This window comes from Microchirus variegatus (assembly GCF_963457635.1).
Source record: "Microchirus variegatus genome assembly, chromosome: 7".
Classification (NCBI taxonomy): Eukaryota; Metazoa; Chordata; class Actinopteri; order Pleuronectiformes; family Soleidae; genus Microchirus; species Microchirus variegatus.
In genome coordinates this window covers 24,208,599-24,229,793 of record NC_139808.1, presented here as the reverse complement: position 1 = coordinate 24,229,793, position 21,195 = coordinate 24,208,599, and the positions used below count along the sequence as shown (strand labels likewise).

General features: G+C 44.4%; 1 protein-coding gene across 1 annotated transcript in view; it reads right to left on the bottom strand.

Moving 5' to 3' along the window:
* Positions 1-21,195, bottom strand: part of celsr2 (cadherin, EGF LAG seven-pass G-type receptor 2) — a gene marked incomplete at both ends in the record, with an annotated part of 92,422 nt that overhangs the window by 51,869 nt on the left and 19,358 nt on the right. Inside the window, one exon of the mRNA XM_083891990.1 lies at positions 2,391-3,101. Within this exon, the coding sequence (XP_083748116.1) occupies positions 2,391-3,101 (711 nt within the window). The remainder of the gene's footprint in view (positions 1-2,390; positions 3,102-21,195) is intronic.

Here is a 21,195-nt window from a genome sequence, read left to right as displayed (position 1 = left end):
TAATCAGTGTTAATTACCCGGCGACGGCGGATACAGCGGAGGCAGATGTACCGACATGTTTGCGCTCATTTCAAACCTTAATCTGTCACAATATTTGCCTGAAAACACGGCACATTGTGTACATAAAGACCGCACATGGTTAAAACCACAGACTGGAGCTGCTGCAAACTGTGTTTTCTACTGCTCTAACTATACTTGTGCATTCATGGGAGGATAGAAAAACCTAAAAACCTAGAGGGCGATGTGTAAGAGAATGATTGATGAAGTATTCTGTTGTATGTTTGAAAAGCTTTGAACTTGTGTTTGGCCGTGGAAGTTCTCCACCTCCTGAAAGATGGTTTAATCCAGCTTTGTGATTTGACTATAAATGCAAAAACTTATGGAGAGAGTAGTGATATAAAAACATAGAGAAGTCAGCTAAAGAACATCCATCCATCTTCTAAAGCAGTGGATGGACTTTCAAGCTTTCAAATGACATAAAAAACAACAACAATTGGATCACAAAGAAGAAAAATAAAAGAGGGAAGTTCAGTTGTTGTTGTTGTTGTTGTTGTTCTTCTGTGTACAGTCTTCTATTACTTTCTGGGTAGTAGCGATATAGAGCGCCCAGGCTAGTTTGAGACCTACTGTGGTCTGATTTCAGCATTGTAGCCCGCAAGCTACTAAGTAGATAGATTCTAGCGTTGTAGCATGCAAGCTAACTAGATAGATAGATAGATAGATAGATAGATAGATAGATAGATAGATAGATAGATAGATAGATAGATAGATAGATAGATAGATAGATAGATAAAAACAAGCCAAGTGACATTTGAACTGTGACGTATTTCACAAATTTCACAAATTCAACCCGATTTTAAAAATTTTTAGTACTTTTTTCATCAGATGGTTTAATCCAAGTTTGTGATTTGACTATAAATGCAAGAACTTATGGAGAGAACAATATAAAATATAAAAACATAAAAAGACATTTCAGATTTCTTTTTCTGATGACAGATAACTGCTCAGGTCACATTTTGTCGCTGTTGTTAGTATACGCTGAATAATGTGTTACCCTTGCCCCTGACAAGCAGCACGTACCACGGTTACCGCTCGTGTTGTTGCTACATATAGTGCTATACATGCGCTCAGGCTGGCCTGTGTTTGACTGAATCTGACAAATATTTTTGTTCAAACTCGGCCCAACCCAGAGGGAAGTGTCAGGTCCCTACAGGCTCAGGAGGAGAATCTACACTCTTGATTGTGACCACACACACACACACACATTTCAAAATACAACGAGAGGACGCTAACGTGCGCGGATTACGCAATAAGCTGCAAGCTTGGTACACAGCGTGCGGTGTTTAGCGCCAAAATGACAACAAACACAGAGAGGTAAATTATAAATTATTGTGTTCCCACCCTGGACCATAAGAAGAACACAACCAGAAGAACACACTCAACATGCTACTAGCTAGTCACTAGCTAAAGTTAAAGCTAAACAGGAAAACACTTAATTCTAGGGCTGAACGCTTTTGAATTAATATCTAATTGCGGTTATTTAGACAGGAGTTGCGAAAGCGATATGATTTGTGATAACGGAGGGAATTTTTATATCTTTATTCTCATTTTCATAAAAAAATACATCTGTATCTGTACTTGTGTATAGACATTTTTGCAATTTGAAAATTGCATTATAGGGCGAATTGCGAGTTACGATAAAATGTCGATTAATTGTTCAGCCCTACTTTATATTAACGTTAAAATGATGTGAAGCGGGGACATGTCGCCACCGGACATAGTGGAGGTGGCGACATTTACGTCAATAAATTGATTCTCTGCTAGCGCAATTAACTGTGCATGTAAACGTGCTGACTGTAAACTCCATCTTTGAAGTGCATAGCAACAGTAACTAAGTCAATTGATTTTTTTTTTTCTTAAGTAATTAAGTGAGACCATAAAAAATACAACACTGAGCATTTAGGCTGTATTTTCCAATTACTATATTAAAACGTACATAGAGAGGCTATACGTGTCTTATATCCTTATCCTAACCTATAGGCAACCTGATGAAGAAGATTTATTCTTTTCAATTTTCACCAACTATATAAACAAACAAACAAAAAAAAAAAAATTGGAATGAATTTGTGATATTTGTGAAATACGTCACATTTCAACGTTCGCCTGGCTAGTTTATATGAAAACAGTCTAATTTGTGTTATATATAATATGTGTGTGTGTGATATAAAATGAATCAAAACTTTGACTCAACAACACATAAGAACACAAAAAACTTATTTTTTAAAGCCTGAATATGTGACCTATAAACACACACTCACAGGATGTCCATATAAGGATTTGTGTAAGCACTCAGGGTTAAGTTAATAGCTTAATAAAATGCAGTTCCTCACCTGTAAAGTCCTCAGAGCACTCGCAGGTGTAGCCTCCCTCTCTGCTCCGACACACTCCGTGGGCTCCGCAGGGCTTAGAGTAGCAGAGGTCGATCTCTGTCTCACAGTAATCTCCTGTGAAGCCGGTGGGGCAGCGGCAGCGGAGCCCGGCGATGGGGTGTATGGGTCTGAACAGGATGGTGTCGGACGCGACGAACGGCGCCAGGCTGTCGAACTTCAGCACAGACACGCACTTCATGTAGTTCTCGCACGGCTCGCGGAGGCAGATGTTGTCGTCGAAGGGGAGAACCTCCTGCGAGGAGATCTGCGCGAGGAGGCTGCGGTTCAGGTACAACCTCTCCTGGAGCTCCTCGGAGCCGAAGAACTCACCGCCTCCACTCTCGGCCGCTCTCCCGGTCGGCCGGTCGCCTCCGTGGCCGTGGCCTGCGGGTCGCTGGTGTCCGTCCACAGACAGCGGCACGGCCACAGAGAGGCTGACGTTGAGGATGCGAGCGCTGACGTCCGTGTCGTCCTGGACGTTAAAGATGACCACGTCCTCAGGGGCCGCGGAGAGGACGCGGGCCACGCCGTCGAGGAACTGCGACAGCAGCAGAGAGAGGAAGTGCTCCTGCGAGGTGTTGGCCAACCTCAGCGTGATGCTGTTGGACAACATCTCGTCTGTGATGATGGTGACTTGGAGAAGACACTGGGCCGAGACAGAGTGGACGCCGTCTGGAAGAAGAGAGCAGAAGGAAAAACAGTGAGTGATGACGGCTGAGTTCTCATGTGAGGCACTGAATAGCATTTGAAGTAGGAGGTAGAGCGAGTGGAATGGACTTTCAAGCTAGCTATGGACGGGCAAATCGTCCGGGGTGTGACCTCGCCTATCGCACGTCAGCTAAAGAACATCTATCCATAGATGGATGGACTTTCAAGCTTTCAAATTACATAAAAACAACAACAATGATCGCAAAGAACACAAATAAAAGGGGGAAATTCAGTTGATTTCAGCGTTGTAGCCCGCAAGCTAACTAGATAGATAGATAGATAGATAGATAGATAGATAGATAGATAGATAGATAGATAGATAGATAGATAGATAGATAGATAGATAGATAGATAGATAGATAGATCTTTAGTCTTCTCATGTGTTGTTGAGTGAAAGTTATGATTCATTTGATATCACATTTTTAGTTGTGACATAAAGTAGCAATAATTGCACCAAAGTCACAAAATTAGACATGTTTTTCTTTTCTTTTTGTTCATAAAAACGAGCGAAGTGAACTTTGAACTGTGACGTATTTCACAAATTTCACAAATTCAATCCGATTTTAAATTTTTTTAGCACTTTTTTCATCAGATTGTGTAGGTTGTGCTGTAAAAAAGGATATAACACACTCCATATTGCACATCCTTATAGCCTCTGTATATACTGTATGTTGAATATGAATTCACTGAATTCATGTTATCTTTCAGTTCTCCTGTCACTACGTTGTTATCATCTCACCGCGATCACAGAGAGAAACCACTATTATTTACTACGTCTCGCTGCCGCCTCGCAGGTTTTCTGAAAAACAAGCTTAATCAACTCAAATATGTGATGAAAACAAGTCTCACTTTCTCCCTCAAGTGTAAATCAATGGGCCGCTTTGTGTCGCGGCGTTTGGACGGCGGCCAGAGAGCAGAGCCTGTGTGTGCAGGAACCCACACAAACAAACAGCAGCAGCAACGTTACCAGATCCTTGTTTGGCACAGAGTGAGTTTAAACACTGAGAGCCAAAGAGAAAATGGGGGGAGGAGGAGGAGGAGGACAGGAGAGTGAGGAGGTGGTGGTGGTGGTGGTGGGGGGGGGGGGTCATAGAGGAAGTGAGACAGAGAAGCATGTTTGACACGGCTTTAATCCCTTCTGCTTTCAGTCAAGTGTTTCCAGCGCAGTAATAATGTGGCCTTAGCGGAGGAAGTGGGGGGGAAAGGAATCAAAGGAGAGACACAAGCGGGGTCGCTGCTCTAATTCACACTTTACTGTAAACACACACACACACACACACACACACATGCACACACACCTGTGTACACAAGGAAAGCACCCATATGTGAACAGGAGAACACAAACCATTGTCTCCGTCAGACAAATTCACGACGACAACTGTTCATCATTTCATAAATAAATAAATAAATTGTTAATATATAAAAAAGAAACTTCTTTTACTAACTTGCTAATGCATAATTATTTTAGAATAAGATCTTAACGTCTATGTGGAATTTTAACCCTGAAGAATTCCTTTAAGAAAAAAAAAAACTCACTAATTTGTTCCTCGTGGCAAAAAATGTCATCTTCCCAAAGAAAAACTGCTGTAAAAAATGTTTGAATATTTTTTCCACTTTAAATTAAACTACTTCAGTCTGAAATATACACATCAAATATAAATAATAGTTAAAAAAAACAGAGCTGTATCCATTGATTGTTTTAGGTATATCAAGTTTATTTGACTTGTAACTTGTGTTTCAGTGAATTATCAAGTTTTTCAGTAAGTTTTATCATACTTTATTGCGTTGATTGTTTAATATTTATCATTTGCTATTGTGTGTAATGTAGTTAAGCTTGTAGCTTGTTATATATATGCATTTACATTTTAATGTTATGTCATTTTAGCACGTAGTTCTGTTTTTGTGTAGTTTTAACGTGTTTGATCATGTAGATAGATAGATAGATAGATAGATAGATAGATAGATAGATAGATAGATAGATAGATAGATAGATTCTAGCGTCGTAGCCAAGTAAGCTAACAAGATAGATAGATAGATAGATAGATAGATAGATAGATAGATAGATAGATAGATAGATTGATTCTAGCATTGTAGCTCACAAGCCAACTAGCATGCTAAGTAGCACGCTAACTAGATAGATATGTTCTAGCGTTGTAGCACGCAAGCTAACTAGATAGATAGATAGATAGATAGATTGGTTCTAGCAATGTAGCTCACAAGCTAACTAGCATGCTAAGTAGCACGCTAACTAGATAGATAGATTCTAGCATTGTAGCCATGTATGCTAACAAGATAGATTGATAGATTGCTAGATAGATAGATAGATAGATAGATAGATAGATAGATAGATAGATAGATAGATAGATTGATTCTAGCATTGTAGCTCACAAGCCAACTAGCATGCTAAGTAGCACGCTAACTAGATAGATATGTTCTAGCGTTGTAGCACGCAAGCTAACTAGATAGATAGATAGATTGGTTCGAGCAATGTAGCTCACAAGCTAACTAGCATGCTAAGTAGCACGCTAACTAGATAGATAGATTCTAGCATTGTAGCCATGTAAGCTAACAAGATAGATTGCTAGATAGATAGATAGATAGATAGATAGATAGATAGATAGATATATTCTAGCATTGTAGCTCACAAGCCAACTAGCATGCTAAGTAGCACACTAACTAGATAGATATGTTCTAGCGCTGTAGCACACAATCTAACTAGATAGATAGAGTTGTAGATAGATAGTGTTGTAGCGCACACGCTTACTAGCACGCTAACTAGATAGATAGATTCTAGTGTTGTAGCATACAAGCTAACTAGCTAGATATATAGATAGATTCTAGTGTTGTAGCACACAAGCTAACTAGCACACTAACTAGATAGATAGATAGATAGATAGATAGATAGATAGATAGATAGATAGATAGATAGATAGATAGATAGATAGATAGATAGATAGATAGATAGATAGATAGATAGATAGATGTTATTATAATGTTCATGTAAAAGCTCAACTAGGGACAAAAGTTGCAAACTAGAAATAGCTATAAACTCTATAAACTATGTACAGCACATCAGTTGGGTTATTTGTAAATACAGACTATGTAGCATTTTCAAGGATTTTTTCTCACGGCCAGAAACAGTAAACAGTGACCAGAGAACAGACTCTGCCTGCTGAACACTGAGCCCACGTATCGTAAGACAGACTTTTCTTTAATAATATCTTCCACCGATTGTCACCGTTGCTTGGGAGCCCAGTATTGGGCAGAGCCCCGGTACGTGGACGCAGCCCTGGGAAAGTGAGCGCGAGGAGAATCTCTCCTGAAAGGGACCAGACCATCCCTCAAAGAGGTCATTCTCCGTGGAGCAATACTCCGCTCAGGAGCCGAGGAGAAGTGGAGCGTTTTGGGCCAAAAAGAAGATAAAGAGGGATGCTTAGTTGGTAAAGAAGACAAGGTGCCAGCTCTGAAGTGTGATGCTGCTTTCAACCCCGGAGCCCCGACCCCCTCTGGGCTTCTGGGTGCCAGGAATGCTTTCAGCGAGGAAGTGGCGCCAGGGAAAAGATTAAACACACACTGTGGATGCAGCACTGCCAAGACAGTGTACAGCATTGTGTGTGTGTTGGTATGTATATGTATATGTATATATGTATACTGTATGTGCATGTGGGTGGTTGTGGTGCATCCATTCATCAATGCAAGCAGAGCAGAGAGTGCACACTGACGGAGAGGAAGTGAAGTCACCACAGAGTCACAGAAAGTGATAAAAACAACACAACTTCATGATGATTAGGAATGGAAAAGTAGTATTAAAGATATTAACCCTTAGAATAATATGTTTAACATATACGTATATACTGAGGCTATACAGATGTGCACTATAGAGAGTCTTATATCCTATACTTCAGCACAACCTAAGCAATCTGATGAAAGCATAATTTTTCACCAACTATATAAACACACATGAGCAAAAAGTACTCAAAATGTTTAAAACAGTATTGAAATTGTGAAATTTGGGAAACACGTCACAGTTCAAAGTTCATTTGGCTCGTTTTTATGAACAAAAAGGAAAGAAAAACATGTCTAATTTTGTGACTTCTGCACAAATATTTGTACTTTATATCAGTACTAAAAATCTCATATAAACTGAATCATAACTTTGATTAAAAAACACATAAGAAGACGTAAAAAAAGTGCATATTTTAAAGCCCGACTATGTGACCTATAAACACACACCCTCAGGATGTCCATATAAGAAGTTGTGCATTATAAAGACAAACTAAAGGTGCACCACCAAATACATACAACAAAACTGGTTTTCTGTTGTCTTGAATGATGTTTTGACGCACTCTTATTAACTCAAATAATTCAACATGTTAAAGAAAATCATTATTCCATTATTTTCCTACATACAATATCTATAAAACCAGGCAGATCGACAGAGCAGAGCAAGGCAACTCTGATCTACTGCTAATGCTAACTAGCTAGATTATTGTTATTTTCAGAAAAAAGCACAAAGGTCATGTTTCACTGAAAGTTGAAGCCTCCGTTCACCAACTCAGAGCATGAATGATCAGCCATGAGGCCGTGGACAGGAGCTGTACTGGTGTCTACCTACCTTTAAAATATTTATAATGCTTATAGTTTCACTGACACAGCGTCGCATGAAGACAAACAGCCGTTAGCATCGCACATGGCCTGCTAAGCTATCACAGGTCAAACATAAAGACATAAAGATTTGAGCTATTAGGATCAGTGAGCTACACACAGCGGTGAGAGCGGCCTAATTAGACAGCAGTTTCCATCCAGTCCGTCCGTTTGAATCCCAGAAAATGTCAACAAAGTCATGGTGGATAAAGATCAAGAAAGACTGTGACCAAATTAGTGCGGACAGAGACATCACCACAGCAGCACAACAGTAACCCCAGTAACACTCTCGCTCCAGAGACTCCACACTAGCTGCTGCAGCCGCTAAAATGACACTTTATCTGTTATTTCCCCTTGATATATCCGTGTGATTTTTCCATATTTACAGAGTCAGAAAGACACAACAGAGTCAAAACTTTACAAACGCGACACATCGGATCCAAAATCATGTCGTCAGGGTATAATAACACTCTTTATGCTAATGAATTAGCATAAACTGCGGTCACCAGAGGTTAGCAGGCTCATGAAACAAGACAAAGTAACAGCGTGTGTGCATTTTAAGTGGACATGGAAATTATCCTGATTACTGACGTTTGCCACTAAAATGTATTAAAACTGACAATTCTAACCTTTCAGATAATGTGTTTTAAATAGTGCTGGGTACGTTAACGGCGGTTTACCGGCGTCAACGTTAACGCGCTCATGACGTGTTTCCATGGTGACTGACCCGGAAAAAGACGAGTGTGACGTCATATTTACGTGATCCCGATAGTTAAAATGAGTCTCTAAAGTAACGCTAAACGTTAAAAACAGAGACACACATATGCAGTACACAGGAATGTTGGTTATTTGTAGTAGCGCTCGAGTTTGACCGCAGGCGTGCTAAGGGTGCTAAAGGAGCTAACGGAGCTAACTGGTAAACGGTGCCTGGACTCGCGTAAACATGGAGTCACGTGCGTCTTTTTACAGTCAGTCATCATGGAAATGCGGCGTGCGTTAACGTTGACGCCGTTAACCGCCGCTAACGTGCCCAGCACTAGTTTTAAACTTCTACATTTTATTTTCCACGACATAGTCCTGCCTCGCCTCGGATTGGTTTGGTTTCCATTGCAATATAGTACCTCTTTAACGTGGGCGCGCACGCGTCACTGAACTGAATAACATGCTTGGAACCTCTCTCCTGAGCAGGTACTAAAAAAGCACCAGGTAGCCAAATAACCGCGCAGAGTCTATTATGGCGCTAGTGGAAAAGTGCCATAAAACAACAGGGATGGTGTGGACGGCAGGTGTATTGATTTTGTGTTTTTACATCAGCTCACACACAAAGGAATTACTTCCTAATGTGCAGGTTAAACACGGAGCCAATGGAAGCCAACCTTCTTCTTGTTGTCGTGTGGAGGGGAAACATTAGAGCCACAGCAGTGTAACAGTAACCATTTATCACCGGGACGACGCAGAACCGATAAATAATCGCACACTCTGTCGAGCACTTATTCATCCTCAGTCTAATGATGCTACGTTAAGATGCTCCACTCAAACCTAAGCACAATGAAGTGGCTGGTGCTCCCTCAGAAGAGGCTCAGTGTCTCCCTGCACAAGTGTGTCATGTCAGGCCTCCGGGTGAGGAGGGAGGTAATGAGGTTTTGAGTCTGCCGTTAGTAGTTCAGCATCAGCGCAGAGTATGCAGCGCGGCGCAGCGCTCAGAGTACTCTACTACATCAAAGAGCACAAAGTCGAGTCCCGTTTCCAAGATCAATAAGGAGATCATAAATTAAAAATCACTTTGGATGAATAAGACCGTGCGCATGCCTTCACAGTTCAGAGTCTGTTACTGCTCCAACCAGAGTGTTTTTCATGAATTTGTGATTTTAAAATGAGAATCTGGGAAATGCACTTCCTGCTTGTTTTAAAATCCTTCTGATAATTATGCTTACACACACACACACAACATAGACACATGCACGTTGAGACAAAAATGTTGCGTAAACAAGTTAGTCCGACGAGCTAGTCTTAGTCAGACTAACATAACTGGATAACGCGATCCATAGTCTGACTGGAGTAGGACTTCTGCGCACTTCTGAACCTAATAGACATTTGTTTATATTTAAAGGTTACGCATTACAGTCTTCATATCATTTAAGAGTTGCCAGATTTTTCCTTCTTTAAAATCTCAATATTTAACAGAGGAGTCTGGTGTATTTATGATATGATATGATAGTATTTTATAATAGTGATCGCGAGCAGCTAGCGGCATCACAAACCCCTGCTGCTGTATTTGGGTTCACTGATTCTAATGATGCAGTTACATATGCTACGCCATCAACGCTAACGCACATAAACGCATGTCACAATTCAAGCCGTTCCTCTAGTTAATATTGATATTACATGGGCACGGATGAAAGAAATTTGGTTATCTATGCATTGATAGTGAATTTTTATATTCAGTGTACATATAAATATGTATATATATATATATATATATATATATATATATACATATATTAGTGCTGTTCAAAAGGTTAACGCGCGTTAACTTGCGTGTTTCCTGACCGGAAAAAGACACAAATGACGTCATGTTTACGTGTCCCGAAACCGGTTTACCAGTTAGCTCTGTTAGCTGCATTAGCTCCTTTTAGCGCCGTTTAGCGCGCCTACAGTCGAACTGGAGCGGTCTGTTTAGTAAACCAAAAGAGTAGCGCTACAAATAACCAGCGTACCTGTGTACTGTGTATGTGTGCCTCTGTTTTTAAATTTTAGCGCTACTTTAGAGACTCATTTTAACAATCGGGAGTCACGTAAACATGATGTCACGCGCGTCTTTTTCTGGTCAGTCGTCATGGAAACGTGTCATGCGTTATAACATGGACGCCGTTGACGCATTAACGTTTGACAGCACTAATATATGTGGATATGTGACAGTGAATTTCTCTGGAAGATGAACATACAGTTTTCTGATATTTTAAATTCGAAAAGAGAACAGTTTTCCATCTCAGAGTAATCTTAAATCCTTAGACGTGTGGCATCTAGCTGGCATTCATAAGAGTTTGAGCAGGACTGAAAAAAAAAAAGCTACATTTTATTTTTAACTTTTACCTGAGTGTGAAGTTTCACTTTCGGTGACAGCGTGATGAATAAAAGGCTCAGGCTGTGAAACAGAGCAGAGCAGCCATGTCTGCAGCCAGTGCGACCAGTGAAAGACAAAAACAATTTTAATGAGCTACTACTGTGTGAGAATACTGTCATGAGTGTCATGTTTGCATAGCGCTGACAAACTCCTCACTGGTGGTGAGTGTACACCAGGTCACAGCCAGACAGCAGAAACACACACATACAGTACTACAGAGTACAGTTCCTATGGGGGCCAATGTGGAACATCATGAAATTGTTTAATTAAATTAGATTTAAATACTTTGCCCTTGAAGCCGCCTGCAATCACACATACAGGATTGCAGGGACTGCATGCATGTATGTATGTGTGTGTGTGACCGACCCTGACTAATGTATTGCACTTCACTCGCCCTGTCGTCACCCTGCCATGTTTACGGCCAGTTTGACATTAAACTTCACTGCTTCACATGTGAACGATAAATCCAGAGTAAAAACCTGATGAAAACCAGATGTACACATGTACACGGATGTCGTCTTTTCCGGTAGCAGAACAAGCTCCTGTTGTGAAGCTTTGAGAGACTCGCCATTTGACAAAGTGGAATTTCACGGATGTCATCTGCGAGTCCCGGACGACACTAGCTGTCAATCACAACGCGTCACGCTTAATTGACTTTTCCTCCAACTGGGGACACGGTTTTCAAAACTGACACTGAAGAAGAACTCAATCGACCTGGAGCTTCAGGGCCTAACGGCGTCAATGTTAGCGCACATCGCGTCGTGCGTGACGTCATGTTTACGTGACTCCCGCTTGTTAAAATTAGTCTCTTATGTAACGCTAAACTTTAAAAACAGAGGTACACATAACGCAGTGCTGGTTATTTGTAGCGCTGCTCTTTTCGTTCAATAAAAAGACCGCTACAGTTCCACTGTAGGTGCGCTAACGGCGCAAAACAAGCTAACTGGTAAACGGTGCCTGGACTCCGGTGCCGCGGCACGTAAACATGACATCACGCACGTCTTTTACCGGTCAGTCGTCATGGTAGTTACCCCGTGCTACTTTCAAAGTTGTCATTTATTGTGTTGTATTTGGAGATTGTTTGACAGTCAACTACTGTCAATGAAAAGTAACTCAAGTCAGTGTGAAAAGACGGTAAATATCACTAAAACACGAAGATTGTGTGTGTGTGCGCTGTGCTAACTCAGCTGTGTGTGTGTGTGTGAGACACTCCGCCCGCAGTAAATGCAGTTAGATGGATGGATCTCAGAAAGTAGTTTATGACAGAAAGTCGGTCGATTTGACGCTGGTCGTTTTTTTAAAAAAAGGAATAAAAAGTCGCAGAGGGTCTGTAAAAGTCGCTAAATATGCACTCGGAAACGGCGCGTAGCGTAAACAAACGTATAAAGGGTCTTCTTCTCTGTTTGTGGATAGAGATATTTCCTGAAATGATGGCGTATTTACGCGGAACTATTTAAAAAAAAAAAAAGATTGTTTACATTTCGTGCCGTTTCTGTCTGGACGCGATCTAAGACCGCTAACTTGTTAGGAAAACGTTTATCGTCGCAATAAATCAAGTAACTTTCTCGTTGTCGCTAAACTAAACTGGAACGTGAGCGAGAGTACACATCATTATGTTAACATGGACCCTCATTACGTATGAATGGAACAGCGGGCATTTACACGTTGTAAATAAGTAGGCTAATTTTCTTACAGATTCGCCCCCTAGTGGTTAACTGCTACTTCTGTCCTACTTATTAGGCATCACTTTTCAAACTGGAAGTCTCAGGTACTAACACACACGAAGCTTAACCCTTAAACGCGCCTTTAAAAAAATCACGTTAACACACCCAGCACACCAAATGGTGCGCATGAAAGTACACAGCTATAAAAATAGTATACATCTGTATTTTTGCCTTTTTTTTTTTTTTAGGTTTTAGACCAACATCTCATCTTTCCATCCATATCAAATATTAATATATATTTTTTATTTTTAACCCTTAAATTTCCAGGTTTATTCATGATGCACCTTGATTTTATGATCTAAAAAACACAAAAAATGAATTATTTTCAATATACTTCATGGAAACTGGAATTTTTTTGTTTGGATTATTGCAGCTTGGTATATGTGAAAGATTAGCAGAATCATTTTTTTTTTGCATTATTATTTTTTTTGTAATGTCAGATGGCCTAAAACACTCACGTTAACACACCCAGCACACCAAATGGTGCTCATAAAGTACACAGCTATAAAAATAGTATACATCTGTATTTTTGCCTTTTTTTTTTTTTTAGGTTTTAGACCAACATCTCATCTTTCCATCCATATCAAATATTAATATATATTTTTTATTTTTAACCCTCAAATTGCCAGGTTTAGTCATGATGCACCTTATTTTAAGATCTAAAAAACACAAAAAATGAATTATTTTCAATATACTTCATGGAAACTGGAATTTTTTTGTTTGGATTATTGCAGCCTGGTATATGTGAAAGATTAGCAGAAACATTTTTTTTTGGCATTATTATTTTTTTTGTAATGTCAGATGGCCTAAAACACTCACGTTAACACACCCAGCACACCAAATGGTGCTCATAAAGTACACATCTATAAAAATAGTATACATCTGTATTTTTGCCTTTTTTTTTTTTTTAGATTTTAGACCAACATCTCTTCTTTCCAAACATATCAAATATTAATATATTTTTTATATTTTTAACCCTTAAATTGCCAGGTTTAGTCATGATGCACCTCATTTTATGATCTAAAAAAGACAAAAAATGAAATATTTTCAATATAATTCATGCAAACTGGATTTTTTTTGTTTGGATTATTGCAGCCTGGTATATGTGAAAGATTAGCAGAAACAATTTTTTTTTTGCATTATTATTTTCTTTGTAATGTCAGATTGTCTCATAAAATCACGTTAACACACCCAAAGCACCAAATGTGTTACGATTCCACCTGCACCTTCTCCTCAATTTTATTATTAGTGTTGTTTTTGTGGCTGCTGCTCTGTCCCCTCTCCTCTGACTCTGCAGGGGGCGTGGCTGACCCAGTTCCCAGACACCGGTGATCGTTTGCACCTGCGCGGCTCCTCCTCACCTGCACCAGATGTGTAATCAGCGGGGCTTAAAGGCGGAGCCATTTCTCCTCACCGGTGTCAGATCGTTTTCAAACTTACATGGGTAAAGACATGCTGCTAGCTCTCTCGTTGTACTTACCTTACAAAGTTACTTACCCGTTCGTCTCCGCTCCAGGTCGTCACGTCTCCTGCTGGTCTTCAACTCCTTGGCTGTTCCGGTCTCCCTATTCTCCTGGGATCTCCTGTGCCACGTTCGTGAGTTGTTTCCACTCTGGATTTCCGCCGACCTGCCGAGTCACCCCCGCAGTAGCTGCAAGGACAATTTTCCTCCTATTCCTCCATCTATCCCCTATCGCTTCCCACTTTTGGGAAGTCGTTTTATGTTACACATTTTTTGTAAATAAATTTATATTGTTTTGAAATAGCTTTCCGTCTCCGTCTGCTTTCGGGTCCACGCCACTAAATCATTACATAACGATCTGACCAACATGGACCCGGCGGACTTTGACGCGTTAAAGCAGGCTATTTCCGCCCAGGGCGCATTCATCGGGCGCCATAGTCAGATGCTTTCCGAAATCTCTCTTTCACTCCGCGAACTTTCGGCTAATGCTGCTAGATCGGCTAACCCTCCCGTAGCCTCCGCCACTTCCGTTTCCGCTAGCGCGGAGCGGATCGTTGCGGCTAGTAGCGCTAACATAGCCACTTCCGCTAGTTCGCCACGGGAACCTTTCGTTCCCATCCCCGAACGATTCTCCGGGGAGATTGGTAAATGCACAAGCTTCCTTTTTCAATGCTCGCTAGTTTTTAGCTTACAACCACGCACCTACCCCGATGACAACGCCAGAATTGCCTTCGTGGTGAACTTATTGTCGGGGCGAGCCGCTCAGTGGGCAACGGCCACGCTATCCAACGCAGCCCCCGCTTCAGTTAGCTACTCGTCGTTCACCAGCCAGTTGCGCAAGGTTTTCGATCACTCTCCTCAGGAGTCCGACATCTCCACCAAATTAATCAACACTGAACAGGGCAATTCGTCGGTGGCCGATTTTTCTATTCAGTTCCGCATTCACGCTGCGGAGAGTTCGTGGAACGACGCGGCGCTGCGCGCTATGTTCGTTACAAATCTGAATAGAGAAATACGCGATGAACTAGCAACACGGAACGACGCCCACGATTTAGATTCACTCATTGCCTTGTGTATCATGCTCGATAATCGCATCCAGGAGAGGGATCGAGAGAGAACGGCGAGTAGCCGGCGCGTCACTAGCCACTCACGTCCCCACAATCCGGTTCCCATTCCTCTGCCTCCTTTTTCTACCTTTCCTGGTTCACCTGAACCGATGCAGCTGGGGCGTACTCGACTCACCTCCGCGGAGCGGACGGTGAGGGTGAGAAGCGGGGCCTGCCTCTACTGCGGCGAACTGGGCCATCAACGGGCAAACTGTCCAGTACGCCCTAAAGGACTAAGCCCTCCAACACACGCAGGAGTGTTGGCAGGCGGTGCCGTTTCCCGGGCCACAAAGAAACGTGTGATCCTCCCAGGTCAACTCCGGTGGGACCAGAAGTCGATCACGCTCCCCTGTCTGGTCGATTCTGGCGCAGACGACTGTTTCCTGGACTTGGACACTGCCCTCCAGGCCGGGATCCCCACGATCCCGCTCGAGACTCCGAAGGAGATCCACGACCTCGACGGCAAGATCCTGGCCACAGTCACTCATCGCACCAGACCCATCGCCCTGGTCCTGTCCGGCAACCACCACGAGCTACTTCAATTGTTCCTGATTCCGTCGTCTTCCTCCCCGATCGTGCTGGGTCTGCCCTGGTTGGCGCTCCACAATCCTCGGTTCGACTGGTCGTCTGGGCAACTCTCCAGCTGGAGCGTTCCATGTCACTCCCGCTGCCTCCGCTCAGCACTGCCCGCTCCTTCGACCACTCCGGTTCCGGTTCCCAAGCCACCAGATCTTTCCACGATTCCGGCGGCGTACCACGACCTCGGGGAGGTGTTCTCCAAGGACCTGGCTCTCTCTCTTCCTCCCCATCGACCATACGACTGCGGCATTGACCTGCTTCCGGGGTCCACATTACCTTCCCGACGGCTGTATAACCTCTCCCAGACCGAACGCTCATGCATGGAAGAATATGTCAACCAGTCTCTGGCCGCTGGTCTCATTCGTCCCTCTTCATCCCCTGTCGGAGCCGGTTTTTTCTTTGTTCAGAAGAAGGATGGTACTCTGCGCCCTTGTATCGACTATCGTGGTCTCAATGAGATCACGGTCCATAACAAATACGCGCTGCCGCTCATGGACGCTGCCTTCAGCCCTCTGTGCAAGGCTAAAGTATTCTCCAAACTTGACCTTCGCAACGCGTACCATCTGGTTCGCGTCAAAGAGGGCGATGAATGGAAGACCGCCTTCAACACGCCAATGGGACATTTTGAATACCTCGTCATGCCTTTTGGATTAACGAACGCTCCAGCAGTCTTTCAGCACCTAGTCAACGACATTCTGCGTGACATGCTGGACAAATTCCTGTTCGTGTATTTGGATGACATCCTCATCTTCTCGGAGTCCGAGCAGGAACACGTCCAGCATGTCCGCATGGTGCTGCAAAGACTGCTGGAGAACAAGCTGTATGCCAAGGCAGAGAAGTGCGTCTTCCACGCTTCCTCAGTTCCTTTCCTTGGCTTCATTATCGACCAGGGTAAGCTGTCTCCAGATCCGGCCAAGATCAGCGCGGTGAGGGACTGGCCGACCCCCTCCAACCGAAAGCAGCTGCAGCGATTCCTTGGATTCGCGAACTTCTACCGGCGATTCATCCGGGACTACAGCAAGGTGGCTGGACCCCTCACTCGACTCACCTCTCCGCTGCAACCATTCTGCTGGTCCGATGACGCCGAGAATTCCTTCCAGAGACTCAAGGTACTGTTCACATCTGCACCTATCCTCTCCCACCCTGACTCTTCCCTACAGTTTGTTGTCGAGGTCGACGCCTCCGACACTGGAGTTGGGGCCGTCCTCTCGCAACGCTCGCCTGCCGACCAAAAGCTGCACCCATGCGCTTTCTTCAGCCGACGCCTTTCCCCGGCCGAGGCGAACTATGACGTGGGGAACAGGGAGCTGTTGGCGGTCGTGCTGGCACTCCAAGAGTGGCGACATTGGTTGGAAGGTGCGTCTTTTCCTTTTATCGTTTGGACAGACCATAAAAACTTATCTTATTTACGAGACGCTAAACGTCTCAACTCCAGGCAGGCACGTTGGGCCCTGTTCCTGGGGAGATTTGTTTTTACCCTTACCTTCCGACCTGGGTCAAGGAACGTTAAACCGGACGCACTATCTCGACTATTCTCACCTGATCCACCTTCTCTGTCTCCCGAGCCGATCATTCCCCCAGCTTGCATCGTGGGAGCTGCTGCCTGGCCGGTGGAGGAGAGGGTTCGTCTGGCCCAAGGAGCGGAGCCAGACCCAGGAGACGGTCCTCCCAATCGGCTCTTCGTCCCGGGCGCGGCACGATCGGAGGTGTTAGAGTGGGCACATGGCTCTAAGCTCACATGTCATCCCGGCCTCAATCGCACTCTCCGGTTCCTCCGCCAGCGATTTTGGTGGTCCTCCATGCCTCAGGACACTGCCGAGTTCGTCCGAGCCTGTCCCGTCTGTGCCCGAGGGAAGACCTCGAACCGCCCTCCAGCTGGTCTCCTGCAGCCGCTCTCCATCCCACGTCGTCCCTGGTCCCACATTGCGGTAGACTTCGTTACCGGTCTACCACCGTCTCGCCTAAACACCACGGTCCTGACGGTGGTGGACCGGTTTTCGAAGTCCGTCCACTACATACCGCTCACCAAGCTCCCAACTGCCATCGAGACGGGGGACCTTCTAGTCGAACACGTCTTCCGACTCCACGGGTTCCCGCAGGACATCGTCTCAGACAGAGGGCCTCAGTTCACTTCCCAGGTCTGGAAGGCGTTCTGCTCGGCGTTGGGGGCGTCCACCAGCCTCACGTCCGGGTATCACCCCCAGTCTAACGGCCAAACAGAGCGGGCCAACCAAAGCATGGAGAGTGCCCTCCGTTGTGTCGCCGCCCGCCACCCCGCCTCCTGGAGTTCCATGCTTCCATGGGTGGAATACGCGCACAATTCCCTGGTCTCCGCATCTACCGGCATCTCCCCATTCATGGCGACCCTGGGCTACCAACCACCCCTCTTCGACTTCCAGGAGGAGGAGGTCGCCGTCCCTTCTGTCCAGAGCTACCTTCGCCGGTGCCACGCGGTGTGGAGAAAGGTCCGGTCATCCCTTCAACGATCTTCCATCCAGAGCCAGAGGCAGGCCAATCGCCACCGCATCCCGGCTCCAGACTATCGCCCAGGACAAAAGGTATGGCTGTCCTCTAAAGACCTTCCCCTGCAGGTCGAGTCCCGGAAGTTGGCACCTCGTTTCATTGGGCCGTTCATCATCGAGCGGATGGTCAACAGGTCCGCCGCCCGCCTGAAGCTTCCTAGAGCTTTACGAGTCCACCCGACCTTCCACGTCTCACTCCTAAAACCAGTGGAGGAGTCGGACCTGGTCCCACCCTCCAACCCTCCTCCTCCACCCAGGTTTATCGACGGGGGGGAGGCCTACACAGCCAGGCGTATCCTGGACAGCCGACGCAGGGGCCGGGGTCACCAGTACCTCGTCGACTGGAAGGGGTACGGCCCGGAGGAGAGATCTTGGGTCCCACGCCATTTCATCCTGGACAAAGACTTGCTGAGGGACTTCCATCGGACCCACCCGGATAAGCCTGGCCTAGCGCCAGGAGGCGCTCTTTGAGGGGGAGGTACTGTTACGATTCCACCTGCACCTTCTCCTCAATTTTATTATTAGTGTTGTTTTTGTGGCTGCTGCTCTGTCCCCTCTCCTCTGACTCTGCAGGGGGCGTGGCTGACCCAGTTCCCAGACACCGGTGATCGTTTGCACCTGCGCGGCTCCTCCTCACCTGCACCAGATGTGTAATCAGCGGGGCTTAAAGGCGGAGCCATTTCTCCTCACCGGTGTCAGATCGTTTTCAAACTTACATGGGTAAAGACATGCTGCTAGCTCTCTCGTTGTACTTACCTTACAAAGTTACTTACCCGTTCGTCTCCGCTCCAGGTCGTCACGTCTCCTGCTGGTCTTCAACTCCTTGGCTGTTCCGGTCTCCCTATTCTCCTGGGATCTCCTGTGCCACGTTCGTGAGTTGTTTCCACTCTGGATTTCCGCCGACCTGCCGAGTCACCCCCGCAGTAGCTGCAAGGACAATTTTCCTCCTATTCCTCCATCTATCCCCTATCGCTTCCCACTTTTGGGAAGTCGTTTTATGTTACACATTTTTTGTAAATAAATTTATATTGTTTTGAAATAGCTTTCCGTCTCCGTCTGCTTTCGGGTCCACGCCACTAAATCATTACAAAATGGGGCTCATAAAGTACACAGCTACATCAAATGCATACATTTATATTTTTTTTAATTTTTTTTTTTAGGTTTTAGACCAACATCTGTTCTTTCTATACATATCAAATATTAATATATATTTTATATTTTTTACCCTTAAATTGCAATGTTTAGTCATGATGCACCTAATTTTATGAAAAAAAAAAGACAAAAATTAAATATTTTCAATATAATTCATGCAAACTGGATTTTTTTTCTTTGGGATTATTGCAGCCTAGTATATGTGAAAGATTAGCAGAAAAAAAATTGCATTATTATTATTTTATAATGTTAGATTTCATAAAATATTCAGTTAACACACCATAGCACCAACGTGTGCTCATACAAATACAAGCTATACAAATTGTGTACATATGTATTTTTGTTTTTTTATTTTCTTATTTCTTAGACCAACATTAGACCTCATTATAGATACCAAATAAAATTTTAAAAAAAATGTTTTGTGCTGTAATGAAGAACTTCCACTCTTGGTATCCTCTCCTTTGCAGAGGTTATAATCAGAATGATCTGGGGCTTCTGGGCCTCTTTTTTTTTACCGTTGCTGATCTCCGGCTCCCGGTGTTTGTTGCTGAGCAGGAGGACATTTTTGTCCTGCTTCGGAGTATAGGACAGCAGGGTGTGAGTAAATGAAGAGATGGAGGAGCCTCGGGAGCTGAGGGGGAAGCTCTGGTCAGTTTTTACGCATTGTGCCAAAAATGGTGATCTTTCGTCGCAGCAGCTCCTCTGCCAGCCCAAATGAGGAAAATAAATGATCAATAGTCACAGTCACCCTCCCAGCCCCTCCGTCATGTCCAACACGACCCTTTCTGTCCTTGGTTTTGTTTCTGCAGCGCAACAGCTGCCCAATAGACGCCAACAGAAGGAGTCCAAACTAAGCCCGCACGGTGGTGGTTATCGAGGTCCTTCCACTCGGGCACTGTCCTTCTCCCATGCAGTTTGGTTCATTCCATGATAAGTTTTGTGATCTCCGTGGTGAAAAATAAATAAAAAGTGTCAATCAGCTCACTAACAATGGCCACGGCATAGCGGGGAGGTTCTGGAGTTAGTCCTGAGTCTGGAGGCTTGAACTGGAGCATCAGGGTGTTTGTGGGTGCCCAGATCGCTCCGTTTTTGGATTTCCATAAAAGGTCCGCTAGTGTCACCTCTTCCCCAAAGTCAGAAGAGTCAGTGGAGTGGGTGGGACACTGGAAAGCCCCCGGGAAGTACTCTTCATCGGCTGTGTCGGTGTCCAAAGCTGATGGAACGCATTGCGCTCCGTGCGCTCGTCTTCAATGACCATGTTTAGCGCCTCCGTGGTGCCGCTGTGATGCTTCATTGTGTGTGGTTTGACATGCAAAGTCCAGCTATGCTCCTTAGCTCTGCACAGACACCTCATCACCTGTATACCTGTGATCATTGCAGCGCAGTGCACAGGTGCACAGATCGGGGTTTGTTTTGGCTCTAATTTTTGCTGTACATTTCATGTGCTGGGAAATCGCCTGCATTATGGATATTTCAAAAGCTGTGGGGACCCCACAATTTAGATGTCGGGGTGCTTTGGAGACTGTACTTTGAAGTTTTGGTGCTTTGAAAGTTTTAAAAAAAATGTTTACATGAAAGGAGGGCATGGAAAAGGTGCCACTTGAAAGCCACCTGCGCTTTTACGCATTGTGTCACACTGTAAATGCACTGTGCACGTTAAAGGCACGTGCACGCGCGCACGTGCATGTGCACACGCGCAAACTCACATGCACACATGCCCACACACATGTACTCACACACCCATA